Source organism: Triticum dicoccoides, chromosome 7A (genome assembly GCF_002162155.2).
Source record: "Triticum dicoccoides isolate Atlit2015 ecotype Zavitan chromosome 7A, WEW_v2.0, whole genome shotgun sequence".
In the NCBI taxonomy this organism is placed as follows: domain Eukaryota; kingdom Viridiplantae; phylum Streptophyta; class Magnoliopsida; order Poales; family Poaceae; genus Triticum; species Triticum dicoccoides.
The window spans coordinates 519,356,143-519,372,587 of NC_041392.1; the positions used below are offsets into that span (position 1 = coordinate 519,356,143).

The following is a 16,445-nucleotide window of genomic DNA, read 5'->3' on the forward strand; positions in this document are numbered from 1 at the left end:
ATAAGTTTTTTCAATGAGTACATACCTTGACAAGATTTTGAAGTAGTTCAAAATGGAACAGTCAAAGAAAAAGTTTCTTGCCTATGTTACAAGGTATGAAGTTGAGTAAGACTCAAAGCCCGACCACGGCAGAAGATAGAAAGAGAATGAAAGTCATTCCCTATGCCTCAGTCATAGGTTCTATAAAGTATGCCATGCTGTGTACCAGATCTATTGTATACCATACACTGTGTTAAGAGAGGGAGTACAATAGTGATCTAGGAGTAGATCAATGGACAGCGGTCAAAATTATCCTTACTGGAATAAGGATATGTTTCTCGATTACGGAGGTGACAAAAGGGTCGTCGTAAAGGGTTACGTCGATGCAAGTTTTGACACTGATCCAGATGACTCTAAGTCTCAATCTGGATACATATTGAAAGTGGGAGCAATTAGCTAGAGTAGCTCCATGCAGAGCATTGTTGACATAGAAATTTGCAAAATACATGCGGATCTGAATGTGGCAGACCCGTTGACTAAACTTCTCTCACAAGCAAAACATGATCACTTTTTGGGTCTTAATCACATAGCGATGTGAACTAGATTATTGAATCTAGTAAACCCTTTGGGTGTTAGTCACATGGAGATGTGAACCAATCACATAAAGATGTGAACTATTGATGTTAAATCACATGGCGATGTGACCTAGATTATTGACTCTAGTGCAAGTCGGAGACTGAAGGAAATATGCCCTAGAGGCAATAATAAAGTTATTATTTATTTCCTTATATCATGATAAATGTTTATTATTCATGCTAGAATTGTATTAACCGGAAACATAATACTGAAGGAAATATGCCCTAGAGGCAATAATAAAGTTATTATTTATTTCCTTATATCATGATAAATGTTTATTATTCATGCTAGAATTGTATTAACCGGAAACATAATAGTGAAGAAAATATGCCCTAGAGGCAATAATAAAGTTATTATTTATTTCCTTATATCATGATAAATGTTTATTATTCATGCTAGAATTGTATCAACCGGAAACATAATACATGTGTGAATACATAGACAAACTTAGTGTCACTAGTATGCCTCTACTTTACTAGCTCATTAATCAAAGATGGTTATGTTTCCTAACCATGAACAAAGTGTTGTTATTTGATTAACGAGGTCACATCATTAGTTGAATGATCTGATTGACATGACCCATTTCATTAGCTTAGCACCCGATCGTATAGTATGTTGCTATTGCTTTCTTCATGACTTATACATGTTCCTATGACTATGAGATTATGCAACTCCTGTTTGCCGGAGGAACACTTTGTGTGCTACCAAATGTCACAACGTAACTGGGTGATTATAAAGGAGCTCTACAGGTGTCTCCAATGGTAGATGTTGGGTTGGCATATTTCGAGAATAGGATTTGTCACTCCGATTTTCGGAGAGGTATCTCTGGGCCCTCTCGGTAATGCACATCACATAAGCCTTGCAAGCATTGCAACTAATGAGTTAGTTGCGGGATGATGTATTACGGAACGAGTAAAGAGACTTGCCAGTAACGAGATTGAACTAGGTATTGGATACCGACGATCGAATCTCGGGCAAGTAACATACCGATGACAAAGGGAACAACGTATGTTGTTATGCGGTCTGACCGATAAAGATCTTCGTTGAATATGTAGGAGCCAAAATGGGCATCCAGGTCCCGCTATTGGTTATTGACCGGAGATGTGTCTCAGTCATGTCTACATTATTCTCGAACCGTAGGGTCCGCACGCTTAACGTTACGATGACAGTTATTATGAGTTTATCCATTTTGATGTACCGAAGTTAGTTCGGAGTCCCGGATGTGATCACGGACATGACGAGGAGTCTCGAAATGGTCGAGACATAAAGATTGATATATTGGAAGCCTATATTTGGACATCGGAAGTGTTCCGGGTGACATCGGGATTTTACCGGAGTACCGGGAGGTTACCGGAACCCCCCCGAGAGCCATATGGGCCTTAATGGGCTTTAGTGGAAAGGAGAAAAGGACAACCCAAGGTGGTCGCGCGCCTTCCCCCTCCAGTAGGACTAGGAGAGGTGGCCGGCCCCCCTCTCTCTCTTTCCCCCTCGGGGAATCCTAGTCCAACTAGGATTGGGGGGGGGGGGGAGTCCTACTCCCGGTAGGAGTAGGACTCCTCCTGCGCCCTCCTCCTGGCCGGCGGCCCCCTCCCCCTTGGCTCCTTTATATACGGAGGCAGGGGGCACCTCTAGACACAGAAGTTGATCATTGAGATCGTTCCTTAGCCGTGTGCGGTGCCCCCTGCCACCATATTCCACCTCGATTATATTGTAGCAGTGCTTAGGGGAAGCCCTGCGACGGTAGTACATCAAGATCGTCACCACACCGTCGTGCTGACGGAACTCCTCCCTGACGCTTTGCTGGATCGGAGCCCGGGGATCGTCATCGAGTTGTACGTGTGCTAAGAACTCGGAGGTGCCAGAGTAACGGTGCTTGGATCGGTCGGATCGGGAAGACGTACGACTACTTCCTCTATGTTGCGTCAACGCTTCCGCAGTCAGTCTGCGTGGGTACGTAGACAACACTCTCCCCTCTCGTTGCTATGCATCACCATGATCTTGCATGTGCGTAGGAAATTTTTTGAAATTACTACGTTCCCCTACAGTGGCATCCGAGCCTAGGTTTTATATGTTGATGTTATATGCACGAGTAGAACACAAGTGAGTTGTGGGCGATATAAGTCATACTGCCTACCAGCATGTCATACTTTGGTTCGGCGGTATTGTTGGACGAGACGACCCGGACCAACATTACGCGTACGCTTACGCGAGACCGGTTTCCCCGACGTGCTTTGCACATTGGTGGCTTGCGGGCGACTGTCTCTCCAACTTTAGTTGAACCGAGTGTGGCTACGCCCGGTCCTTGCGAAGGTTAAAACGGAGTCTATTTGACAAACTATCGTTGTGGTTTTGATGCGTAGGTGAGATTGGTTCTTGCTTAAGCCCGTAGCAGCCACGTAAAACTTGCAACAATAAAGTAGAGGACGTCTAACTTGTTTTTGCAGGGCATGTTGTGATGTGATATGGTCAAGACATGATGCTGAATTTTATTGTATGAGATGATCATGTTTTGTAACCGAGTTATCGGCAACTGGCAGGAGCCATATGGTTGTCGCTTTATTGTATGCAATGCAATCGCGATGTAATGCTTTACTTTATCACTAAGCGGTAGCGATAGTCGTGGAAGCATAAGATTGGCGAGACGACAACGATGCTACGATGGAGATCAAGGTGTCGCGCCGGTGACGATGGTGATCATGACGGTGCTTCGGAGATGGAGATCACAGGCACAAGATGATGATGGCCATATCATATCACTTATATTGATTGCATGTGATGTTTATCTTTTTATGCATCTTATCTTGCTTTGATTGACGGTAGCATTATAAGATGATCTCTCACTAAATTATCAAGAAGTGTTCTCCCTGAGTATGCACCGTTGCCAAAGTTCGTCGTGCCCAGACACCACGTGATGATCGGGTGTGATAAGCTCTACGTCCATCTACAACGGGTGCAAGCCAGTTTTGCACACGCAGAATACTCAGGTTAAACTTGACGAGCCTAGCATATGCAGATATGGCCTCGGAACACAGAGACCGAAAGGTCGAGCGTGAATCATATAGTAGATATGATCAACATAGCGATGTTCACCATTGAAAACTACTCCATCTCACGTGATGATCGGTTATGGTTTAGTTGATTTGGATCACGTGATCACTTAGAGGATTAGAGGGATGTCTATCTAAGTGGGAGTTCTTAAGTAATATGATTAATTGAACTTAAACTTATCATGAACTTAGTACCTGATAGTATCTTGCTTGTATATGTTGATTGTAGATAGATGGCTCGTGTTGTTGTTCCGTTGAATTTTAATGCGTTCCTTGAGAAAGCAAAGTTGAAAGATGATGGTAGCAATTACACGGACTGGGTCCGTAACTTGAGGATTATCCTTATTGCTGCTCAGAAGAATTACGTCCTGGAAGCACCGCTAGGTGCCAGGCCTGCTGCTGGAGCAACACCAGATGTTATGAACGTCTGGCAGAGCAAAGCTGATGACTACTCGATAGTTCAGTGTGCCATGCTTTACGGCTTAGAATTGGGACTTCAACGATGTTTTGAACGTCATGGAGCATATGAGATGTTCCAGGAGTTGAAGTTAATATTTCAAGCAAATGCCCGGATTGAGAGATATGAAGTCTCCAATAAATTCTATAGCTGCAAGATGGAGGAGAACAGTTCTGTCAGTGAGCATATACTCAAAATGTCTGGGTATAATAATCACTTGATTCAGATGGGAGTTAATCTTCCAGATGATTGCGTCATTGACAGAATTCTCCAATCACTGCCACCAAGCTACAAGAGCTTCGTGATGAATTATAATATGCAAGGGATGAATAAGACTATTCCCGAGCTCTTCGCAATGCTGAAAGCCGCGGAGGTAGAAATCAAAAAGGAGCATCAAGTGTTGATGGTCAGCAAGACCACTAGTTTCAAGAAAAGGGGCAAAGGGAAGAAGAAGGGGAACTTCAAGAAGAACAGCAAGCAAGTTGTTGCTCAAGAGAAGAAACCCAAGTCTGGTCCTAAGCCTGAAATTGAGTGCTTCTACTGCAAGCAGACTGGTTACTGGAAGCGGAACTGCCCCAAGTATTTGGCGGATAAGAAGGACGGCAAGGTGAACAAAGGTATATGTGATATACATGTTATTGATGTGTACCTTACTAGAGATTGCAGTAGCACCTGGGTATTTGATATTGGTTCTGTTGCTAATATTTGCAACTCAAAACAGGGACTACGGATTAAGAGAACACTGGCAAAGGACGAAGTGACGATGCGCGTGGGAAATGGTTCCAAAGTCGATGTGATCGTGGTCGGCATGCTACCTCTACATCTACCTTCGGGATTAGTATTAGACCTAAATAATTGTTATTTGGTGCCTGCGTTGAGCATGAACATTATATCTGGATCTTGTTTGATGCGAGACGGTTATTCATTTAAATCAGAGAATAATGGTTGTTCTATTTATATGAGTAATATCTTTTATGGTCATGCACCTTTGAAGAGTGGTCTATTTTTGATGAATCTCGATAGTAGTGATACACATATTCATAATGTTGAAGCCAAAAGATGCAGAGTTGATAATGATAGTGCAACTTATTTGTGGCACTGCCGTTTAGGTCATATCGGTGTAAAACGCATGAAGAAACTCCATACTGATGGGCTTTTGGAACCACTTGATTATGAATCACTTGGTACTTGCGAACCGTGCCTCATGGGCAAGATGACTAAAACACCATTCTCCGGCACTATGGAGAGAGCAACAGATTTGTCGGAAATCATACATACAGATGTATGTGGTCCGATGAATATTGAGGCTCGTGACGGATATCGTTATTTTCTCACCTTCACAGATGATTTAAGCAGATATGGGTATATCTACTTAATGAAACATAAGTCTGAAACATTTGAAAAGTTTAAAGAATTTCAGAGTGAAGTTGAAAATCATCGTAACAAGAAAATAAAGTTTCTACGATCTGATAGTGGAGGAGAATATTTGAGTTACGAGTTTGGTATACATTTGAAACAATGCGGAATAGTTTCGCAACTCACGCCACCCGGAACACCACAGCGCAATGGTGTTTCGAAACGTCGTAATCATACTTTACTAGATATGGTGCGATCTATGATGTCTCTTACTGATTTACCGCTATCGTTTTGGGGTTATGCTTTAGAGACGGCCGCATTCACGTTAAATAGGGCACCATCAAAATCCGTTGAGACGACGCCTTATGAACTGTGGTTTGGCAAGAAACCAAAGTTGTCGTTTCTTAAAGTTTGGGGCTGTGATGCTTATGTGAAAAAGCTTCAACCTGATAAGCTCGAACCCAAATCGGAGAAATGTGTCTTCATAGGATACCCAAAGGAGACTGTTGGGTACACCTTCTATCACAGATCCGAAGGCAAGGCATTCATTACTAAGAATGGATCCTTTCTAGAGAAGGAGTTTCTCTCGAAAGAAGTGAGTGGGAGGAAAGTAGAACTTGACGAGGTAACTATACCTGCTCCCTTATTGGAAAGTAGTGCTTCACAGAAAACTGTTTCAGTGACGCCTACACCAGTTAGTGAGGAAGCTAATGATGATGATCATGAAACTTTAGATCAAGATACTGCTGAACCTCGTAGATCAACCAGAGTAAGATCCGCACCAGAGTGGTACGGTAATCCTGTTCTGGAAGTCATGCTACTAGATCATGATGAACCTACGAACTATGAAGAAGCGATGGTGAGCCCAGATTCCGCAAAATGGCTTGAAGCCATGAAATCTGAGATGGGATCCATGTATGAGAACAAAGTATGGACTTTGGTTGACTTGCCCGATGATCGGCAAGCAATTGAGAATAAATGGATCTTCAAGAAGAAGACTGACGCTGATGGTAATATTACTGTCTATAAAGCTCGACTTGTCGCAAAAGGTTTTCGACAAGTTCAAGGGATTGACTACGATGAGACCTTCTCACCCGTAGCGATGCTTAAGTCTGTCCGAATCATGTTAGCAATTGCCGCATTTTATGATTATGAAATTTGGCAGATGGATGTCAAAACTGCATTCCTGAATGGATTTCTAGAAGAAGAGTTGTATATGATGCAACCAGAAGGTTTTGTCGATCCAAAGGGAGCTAACAAAGTGTGCAAGCTCCAGCGATCCATTTATGGACTGGTGCAAGCCTCTCGGAGTTGGAATAAACGCTTTGATAGTGTGATCAAAGCATTTGGTTTTATACAGACTTTCGGAGAAGCCTGTATTTACAAGAAAGTGAGTGGGATCTCTATAGCATTTCTGATATTATATGTGGATGACATATTGCTGATTGGAAATGATATAGAATTTCTGGATAGCATAAAGGGATACTTGAATAAGAGTTTTTCAATGAAAGACCTCGGTGAAGCTGCTTACATATTAGGCATAAAGATCTATAGAGATAGATCAAGACGCTTAATTGGACTTTCACAAAGCACATACCTTGACAAAGTTTTGAAGAAGTTCAAAATGGATCAAGCAAAGAAAGGGTTCTTGCCTGTGTTACAAGGTGTGAAGTTGAGTAAGACTCAATGCCCGACCACTGCAGAAGATAGAGAGAAAATGAAAGATGTTCCCTATGCTTCAGCCATAGGCTCTATCATGTACGCAATGTTGTGTACCAGACCTGATGTGTGCCTTGCTATAAGTTTAGCAGGGAGGTACCAAAGTAATCCATGAGTGGATCACTGGACAGCGGTCAAGAACATCCTGAAATACCTGAAAAGGACTAAGGATATGTTTCTCGTATATGGAGGTGACAAAGAGCTCACCGTAAAAGGTTACGTTGATGCAAGCTTTGACACTGATCCGGACGATTCTAAATCGCAAACCGGATACGTGTTCACATTAAACGGTGGAGCTGTCAGTTGGTGCAGTTCTAAACAAAGCGTCGTAGCGGGATCTACAAGTGAAGCGGAATACATAGCTGCTTCAGAAGCAGCAAACGAAGGAGTCTGGATGAAGGAGTTCATATCCGATCTAGGTGTCATACCTAGTGCATCCGGTCCAATGAAAATCTTTTGTGACAATACTGGTGCAATTGCCTTGGCAAAGGAATCCAGATTTCACAAAAGGACCAAGCACATCAAGAGACGCTTCAATTCCATCCGGGATCTAGTCCAGGTGGGAGACATAGAGATTTGCAAGATACATACGGATTTGAATGTTGCAGACCCGTTGACTAAGCCTCTTCCATGAGCAAAACATGATCAGCACCAAGGCTCCATGGGTGTTAGAATCATTACTGTGTAATCTAGATTATTGACTCTAGTGCAAGTGGGAGACTGAAGGAAATATGCCCTAGAGGCAATAATAAAGTTATTATTTATTTCCTTATATCATGATAAATGTTTATTATTCATGCTAGAATTGTATTAACCAGAAACATAATACATGTGTGAATACATAGACAAACTTAGTGTCACTAGTATGCCTCTACTTGACTAGCTCATTAATCAAAGATGGTTATGTTTTCTAACCATGAACAAAGTGTTGTTATTTGATTAACGAGGTCACATCATTAGTTGAATGATCTGATTGACATGACCCATTTCATTAGCTTAGCACCCGATCGTATAGTATGTTGCTATTGCTTTCTTCATGACTTATACATGTTCCTATGACTATGAGATTATGCAACTCCCGTTTGCCGGAGGAACACTTTGTGTGCTACCAAACGTCACAACGTAACTGGGTGATTATAAAGGAGCTCTACAGGTGTCTCCAATGGTAGATGTTGGGTTGGCATATTTCGAGAATAGGATTTGTCACTCCGATTGTCGGAGAGGTATCTCTAGGCCCTCTCGGTAATGCACATCACATAAGCCTTGCAAGCATTGCAACTAATGAGTTAGTTGCGGGATGATGTATTACGGAACGAGTAAAGAGACTTGCCAGTAACGAGATTGAACTAGGTATTGGATACCGACGATCGAATCTCGGGCAAGTAACATACCGATGACAAAGGGAACAACGTATGTTGTTATGCGGTCTGACCGATAAAGATCTTCGTTGAATATGTAGGAGCCAAAATGGGCATCCAGGTCCCGCTATTGGTTATTGACCGGAGATGTGTCTCAGTCATGTCTACATTATTCTCGAACCGTAGGGTCCGCACGCTTAACGTTACGATGAAAGTTATTATGAGTTTATGCATTTTGATGTACCGAAGTTAGTTCGGAGTCCCGGATGTGATCACGGACATGACGAGGAGTCTCGAAATGGTCGAGACATAAAGATTGATATACTGGAAGCCTATATTTGGACATCGGAAGTGTTCCGGGTGAAATCGGGATTTTACCGGAGTACCGGGAGGTTACCAGAACCCCCCCCCCGGGAGCCATATGGGCCTTAATGGGCTTTAGTGGAAAGGAGAAAAGGACAGCCCAAGGTGGCCGCGCGCCTCCCCCCTCCCCTAGTCCTATTAGGACTAGGAGAGGGGGCCGGCCCCCCTCTCTCTCTTTCCCCCTCAGGGAATCCTAGTCCAACTAGGATTGGGGGGGGGGGGGAGTCCTACTCCCGGTAGGAGTAGGACTCCTCCTGCACCCTCCTCCTGGCCGGCGGCCCCCTCCCCCTTGGCTCCTTTATATACGAAGGCAGGGGGCACCTCTAGACACAAAAGTTGATCATTGAGATCGTTCCTTAGCCGTGTGCGGTGCCCCCTGCCACCATATTCCACCTCGATTATATTGTAGCAGTGCTTAGGCGAACCCCTGCGACGGTAGTACATCAACATCGTCACCACGCCGTCGTGCTGACGGAACTCCTCCCCGACGCTTTGCTGGATCGGAGCCCGGGGATCGTCATCGAGTTGTACGTGTGCTAAGAACTCGGAGGTGCCGGAGTAACGGTGCTTGGATCGGTCGGATCGGGAAGACGTACGACTACTTCCTCTACGTTGCGTCAACGCTTCCGCAGTCGGTCTGCGTGGGTACGTAGACAACACTCTCCCCTCTCGTTGCTATGCATCACCATGATCTTGCGTGTGCGTAGGAAATTTTTTGAAATTACTACGTTCCCCTACAAATACATGTGTGAATAAATAGACAAACAGAGTGTCACTAGTATGCCTCTACTTGACTAGCTCATTAATCAAAGATGGTTATGTTTCCTAACCATGGACAAAGAGTTGTTATTTGATTAACGGGATCACATCATTAGTTGAATGATCTGATTGACATGACCCATTCCATTAGCTTAGCACTCGATCGTTTAGTATGTTGCTATTGCTTTCTTCATGACTTATACATGTTCCTATGACTATGAGATTATGCAACTCCCGTTTGCCGGAGGAACACTTTGTGTGCTACCAAACGTCACAACGTAACTGGGTGATTATAAAGGAGCTCTACAGGTGTCTCCAAAGGTACATGTTGGGTTGGCGTATTTCGAGATTAGGATTTGTCACTCCGAATGTCGGAGAGGTATCTCTGGGCCCTCTCGGTAATGCACATCACTTAAGCCTTGCAAGCATTGCAACTAATGAGTTAGTTGCGGGATGATGTATTACGGAACGAGTAAAGAGACTTGCCAGTAACGAGATTGAACTAGGTATTGAGATACCGACGATCGAATCTCGGGCAAGTAACATACCGATGACAAAGGGAACAACGTATGTTGTTATGCAGTCTGACCGATAAAGATCTTCGTAGAATATGTAGGAGCCAATATGAGCATCCAGGTTCCGCTATTGGTTATTGACCGGAGATATGTCTCGGTCATGTCTACATTGTTCTCGAACCGTAGGGTCCGCACGCTTAAGGTTTCGATGATAGTTATATTATGAGTTTATGAGTTTTGATGTACCGAAGGAGTTCGGAGTCCCGGATGAGATTAGGGACATGACGAGGAGTCTCGAAATGGTCGAGACGTAAAGATCGATATATTGGACGACTATATTCGGACATCGGAAAGGTTCCGAGTGGTTCGGGTATTTTTCGGAGTACCGGGGAGTTACGGGAATACGGGAGAAGAAGTATATGGGCCTTATTGGGCTTTAGGGGAGAGGGAGAGGCAGGCCGCGCCCCCCCCAAGGCCTAGTCCGAATTGGACTAGGGGGAGGGGCTGCGCCCCCTCCTTCCTTCTCTTCCTTCTTCCCCTTCCTTGTCTCCTACTCATACTACATGGAAGGACTCCTAGTTGGACTAGGAAAGGGGGAATCCTACTCCCGGTGGGAGTAGGACTCCCCTAGGGCGCGCCATAGAGAGGGCCGGCCCTCCCCTCCTTCACTCCTTTATATACGGGGGCAGGGGGCACCCCATAGACACACAAGTTGATCTTCGTGATCGTTCCTTAGCCATGTGCGGTGCCCCCCCTCCACGATATTACATCTCGGTCATATTGTAGCGGTGCTTAGGCGAAGCCCTACGACGGTTGAACATCAAGATCGTCACCACGCCGTCGTGCTGACGGAACTCCTCCCCGAAGCTTTGCTGGATCGGAGCCCGGGGAGCGTCATCGAGCTGAACGTGTGCCAAGAACTCGGAGGTGCCGGAGTAACGGTGCTTGTATCGGTTGGACCGGGAAGACGTACGACTACTTCCTCTATGTTGCGTCAACGCTTCCGCTTCGGTCTACGAGGGTACGTAGACAACACTCTCCCCTCTCGTTGCTATGCATCACCATGATCTTGCGTGTGCGTAGGAAATTTTTTGAAATTACTACGTTCCCCAACAGTCACGTCCACCCCTCAAACCACCCCTTCCCGTGAGATGTGCAATTTCGTTTGTTGCGCGGGCCAACTGCCTAGTAATTGATGTGCAACTTTCCCCTTGCCCGTGGATGTGCGTTCACTTTTTGTTGTATCCGCCAGCTTCCTAGTAGTGGATGTGCAACTTTGGATACTGCCACAACCAAATGTCTAACAGTGAGAGCAACTTTTGATCGTACACTCCATGGATGTGTAGTTTTTTCTTCTAGCAACCGGTCCAAACCACCCCTGTTTTTGAGATTTACAACTTTAGCACCCTGTCTATATGCAGCTTTTCATTATCCTTGTGAATATGGAATTTTCACCATTCAACTATCCCTGCCTGTGAGATGTGCAACTTCGCATGCTTTTTTGGCCAACTGCCTAGTAGACTATGTGCAACTCTGTTTGTTGCCCTCGCCAACCGAAACTGCATATCCACAAGCAGGGAGAGAAAATAGTTGCACATCGACTAATAGACAGTTGGCTTGAACAACATACTGAGTTGCACATATCCCTAATAGGGGAGGTGGGTAGAGTATGCCAACAGTAGATATCCACAAGTAGGGAGGAGAGTTGCACATCTACAACTAGGTAGTTGGCCGGGGCAGTAGACTAGTTGCACATCACAAAAGTCGGTTGTTATGGTTGCCATGTTGTAACCTCATTGGAAGTTCGATCATGTAGCTCTTAATTTGGTTTTGAAAAACAGTTGCATCATGCAGTACTAAAGTTGCACAATGCACTACTAAAGTTGCACCATATAGCCTCAAAGTTGGCATCGGATTTTTTTTGTCAAAACATACCCGTGAGGGATCTAGTTTCAAAGATCTCGTCGTGAGGATTCGGAGGGTGAAAATAGATTTGAATTCTGATGTGCGGTTTGAAAGATGTGACTTTTTAAATTTTTGAAAACCCGAAATAAATACATATGGATCTGATCATTTTTCAAAGTAAAGGGACAGTGCGAAGACATTTAATGCTGCAGTCACATGCACTAGCAGACAAAAAAATTAGGCATGCATGCGTTGTGAGCCAGGCCGCTCGTTTTCTCTAAAAGGTACGCGGCCACTTTTTAGATTTTAGGTATAAACTCCAGCATAGCTCCTCCAGACCTATCAGTCATAGTGGCAAAAGAAACATCCGCTTCCCTCAAAAAAAAGAAAAAAAGAAACATCCGCTAAAATCCCAAGCGAGTCCCAAACCTTCTTCGACCTTTTACACGTGAATAAAATATGTGCTATGCCCTTCGCCCCATGTTGACAAATTGGGCACTGTGATATATTCCCCATGACGATTTGCTAGTACACTAAAGCATGGGATGGAATTATGTAAGCACCACCATAAGAAAATTTTGATTTTTGTGGGAAGAGATGTAAACCTTGGAGGAGTATGCAACATGGATGAGCACGGTACCATGAGACCTCCTATACATCGCCTTATGCACCAGTTTGCCAGCCGGCGCTCACGGGCAAAGTCGGTTGGGCTAGCCCATTAAGCACTAACGCTTGCTTCACTCTACAGGCAGGCTCACCCGCTCAATCATCTGTTGAACGTTTGGTCCTTGACCACTGAACATTTTGACCACATTGGACTTCTTAAAAAAATTCATGAATACAAAAAAAAGTCATGAATTTGAAAAAAAAATCACTAATACAAATAGTTTGTGATTTTGAAATTTTTTATGAATTTTAAAAAATAGTTTGTCAATACAAGAAATTTCATGAATTTAAAAAGAATCATAAGTCTCAAAAAGTTCACTAATTTGAAAATAAAGGTCCTGAATTTTGAAAATAGTTCACGAGATTGAACAAAAATTTCACGAATTTGGAAAAAGTCGGTGAATAAAAAATAAACGAAAAAGAATGAAAGATGAAAAATAAGAAAAAACGGACAAAAACGAGTGAAACTAGAAAACCAAAAACACATAAAAGAAGAAAAGTGGTTGGGAAGTTTCTAGAAGCTTCCCAAAACCGGGATGGGCTTCTAACAACCGACCTTAAATGGCTATGAGATGGGTCAGCCCGTTATGAAGGATGTCACACGAGAGGGTGTGCGCAAGGAACGATTAGGCATGTTTTTGGTGCCTAGGGTTTGCTCGGTATCATCTCTCTCCGTGGGACATGGACTCAGCAAACAAAGAGTTCACTACATCCGACCTTGATATTGTCCAATATTTATTAAATTTATAGAAGTATGAGGGTAAATCTTTTTTTTTGTCCCCCAACTCTCAAACTGGACAACTTGCACTTCTAACTCTTCGAACTGGACAAATTTTGTCTCACATCTCTCTTGACCGGGGATTGCTGCTAACTGTGTGCATTTTTTTTGTTTTCCATGCAATGATTCCCAAGAGCAATGAGTTAGGATCTGTGTTTTGAATTTCGGCCGAATTTCGGCCATCTCGGCCAGGGGCGAAAATATCTTTCCATCAAAATTGGTCAAATTTGGCAAACTTTTGTCAAATTTTAGTAAGATTCTAGTCAAAATTTGGCCGAAATTTTGCACTCTCAGTCTGGGGCGAAAAAAAATCTCAAACCGAAAATCAAAACGCTGGTTAGGATGCCCCATGCCACGTCGATAGCTTCCATCACCCGCAACTAGCGAAAGTCGCGAGTGCTTGATTCTAGGGTTTCCAATGACAAATGATTAGAAGATGTTGTGTAGGAGGGTGAACCACCTCTGTTAGGAAAGGAGCCGAACAGCACTACCACCATCAGTCACTCGGTAGGTCCCAAGGAAGGACTTGATGGCTTGAAACTAGGGTTTCAAAAGAGAGAGAATTTTAGTAGGGAAGATATTTTAGTGGTATTGAAGAAGGTACCATGTGAAAGAGTCAACCACCTAGTTAATGGAAGGAGCTGGAGAGGCTCCACCGCCACCAGCGTTCAGTTGGTAGCTTCCACCAGCGACCGAGAGAAAGGGACGCGACGGTTTGAGTTTATACAGTTTTAAAAGGAGGATTTTGGCAAAGATATTTTGTTGGGATGTCCTACTTATTACGGAAGGAATGTACAATCATTGCACCTATCATCCATAGATGAAGCAACATTCGAAGAAGGCCGGAGCTGAAAGGCGCCACCTCCACCACCAACGAGTGAAGGGGGATTTTGTTCCCCTCTTGTAGTATGAACAGAATGTACAATCGTAACATGCCAGGAGAGACTAATTCGTTATCACATTCTTCAGAGACAAAAGTACAGTCCTCTTTTGCAACTTACAACTGAACATTGCCCGTCGATATAACCAAGTTCGTTCAGAACTACACATCATCAACAATTCACCATTGGCAGCGTTTGAACAGAATGGTAAATCACTCCACCTTTCACAAAAACATGCAAGACTCCGTCATCTCAACCTTCAGAGTAAAAAGGAAAAATGTACAGTCCTTATTTACAGGCTACAGTCGAACATTTGTTCAGACAACTACGCATTATCAAGAAGAGAGAGTAGCAAATTACCCAGCAATTCACCATTTCCAGCGTCTGATGCTGAATAGGGGTCTGATTTTCTATGGGAATGATTGTTAGACTGGATGCAGGGGAGAAACAGAGCTAGACGGGGCTAACAGAGTCGTCGAACGGGTCCGCGTGCACGGCCGGCGGCGGCAAGACCAGCGCCCGGCACACGGGGCATGTCGGGTGCCCGGTCTTGAGCCACTTGCCGATGCACTTCTCATGGAACCGGTGCCCGCACCGCGGCAGGTCCCGGAGGGCCTGCTCCTCCCGCATGCCGGCGAGGCAGACGCAGCACTTGTCCTCGGCGCCGCCGCTCTCCTCGTCCTCGTCGTCGCTGAGCCCCAGGAAGGACTTGGTGGCCGACATGGAGCCGGGCGCCTCCGGCGAGAGCCAGACGACCATGACGAGTATGTTGGCGAGGCAGAGCGCGTAGGCGACGACGTCCGCCTGGCTCCGCTCGAAGACGACGATGATGAGCGGGACGAACACCATGAACACGAAGGCCAGGCACCGGTTGGCCAGCAGGGCCCCCGCGGCCGCGGCGGCGCCGGCCCCGCTCGACGCCTCCAGCAGCGGGGTCAGGACGGGCGGGGACCCCTCGTCGCGCTGCTGCGACGTCGTCGACGAGGGGAGCAGCTCGGCGCGGGCGCCCATGGTGTGGCGGTACCAGCGCGCGAAGCAGTAGAAGAGGAAGATCTGGAGCGCGAAGCTGCCGGCGAAGGTGGCGGCGACGACGCCGTAGTAGTCGTACGCCAGGCGGGTGGCCAGGAGCAGCGTGAGGAAGGTGAAGGGGAGGTCCAGCCACGGCAAATACATCGCCGCCGGCAAGCTGCGCGCATCACACTCGCGCGCGGCCCCGGGATGCGGTTAATTTCTCTCCTTAATCCTCAGCTGGAATGATCCATGAAAAGGCAGTATGGTTGAGGAATTCCCTTTCCTGGAGTCTACCCCCTTGCTGATGGACTTCGCCTCTTTCTTTAGCGAACAAGGGAGGAAAGTTAAAGTTGGGGAGGGCACTAATGAGGCAGGGCAGAGCTCGTACCAGGGATGGAGGACGGATGCGGGTGGGGCGGCGGCTAGGGTTCGTGCGTATTTCTCCTACTCGCAATGAAAAGCAGTGGCCCTGCCTTTTCGTCAAAAACTAATGAGGCGTTAGCTTCCACGTAATCAAGTGTTTATCAAGCAAGCGATCGGCAGACTAGTCTCGATTTTTTTAATATATATTAATAGATAGGAGTAGATAATTGCCCGTGGTTCGTGCATTGTAACGGGGTATATATGAATTTTCTGCCAGTAAATGTGATCTGCATTCCAGTTATGTCAAAATATGAATACATGTATAAAAAATACTCCCTCCGTTCTTAAATATAGGGTGTATAGTTTTTGGCATGAAAATTAAAGAACGCACATGGAGGAAAAATTTCACAAGTTTTGGGCGAGATTATACCAGACTAATTGACATGAGAAAATAGATGAGCTTGCCTGACATAAGGAAATGTAATCAAATTTCTTCAAAAATTATCCAAACGAGCGGTGTAACCCAATATACCTTATATTTCGGACTTTTTCTCAAAAATCTATACACCTTATATCAAGGAATGGAGGGAGTATACTTTAGCTACCAATTAATGCGATACTTATTGAATTACCAAAGATAACACAATTTTAG

At 44.8% G+C, this 16,445-nt stretch overlaps 1 protein-coding gene across 1 annotated transcript; it reads right to left on the reverse strand.

Annotated features, from left to right (window-relative positions):
• Positions 1–14,535: 14,535 nt before the first annotated feature.
• LOC119332785 (E3 ubiquitin-protein ligase Os06g0535400-like) lies at positions 14,536–15,875 on the reverse strand. Its single transcript, XM_037605937.1, has one exon. It carries the CDS (start codon positions 15,590–15,592, stop codon positions 14,873–14,875), a length of 720 nt encoding a protein of 239 aa, XP_037461834.1. The 5' UTR covers positions 15,593–15,875; the 3' UTR covers positions 14,536–14,872.
• Between the last annotated feature and the right edge of the window lie 570 nt (positions 15,876–16,445).

What these genes read in the sequence shown, in the direction of transcription:
- LOC119332785 (XM_037605937.1), bottom strand. Translation starts at nt 15,592, where the DNA reads ATGTATTTGCCGTGGCTGGACCTCCCCTTCACCTTCCTCACGCTGCTC.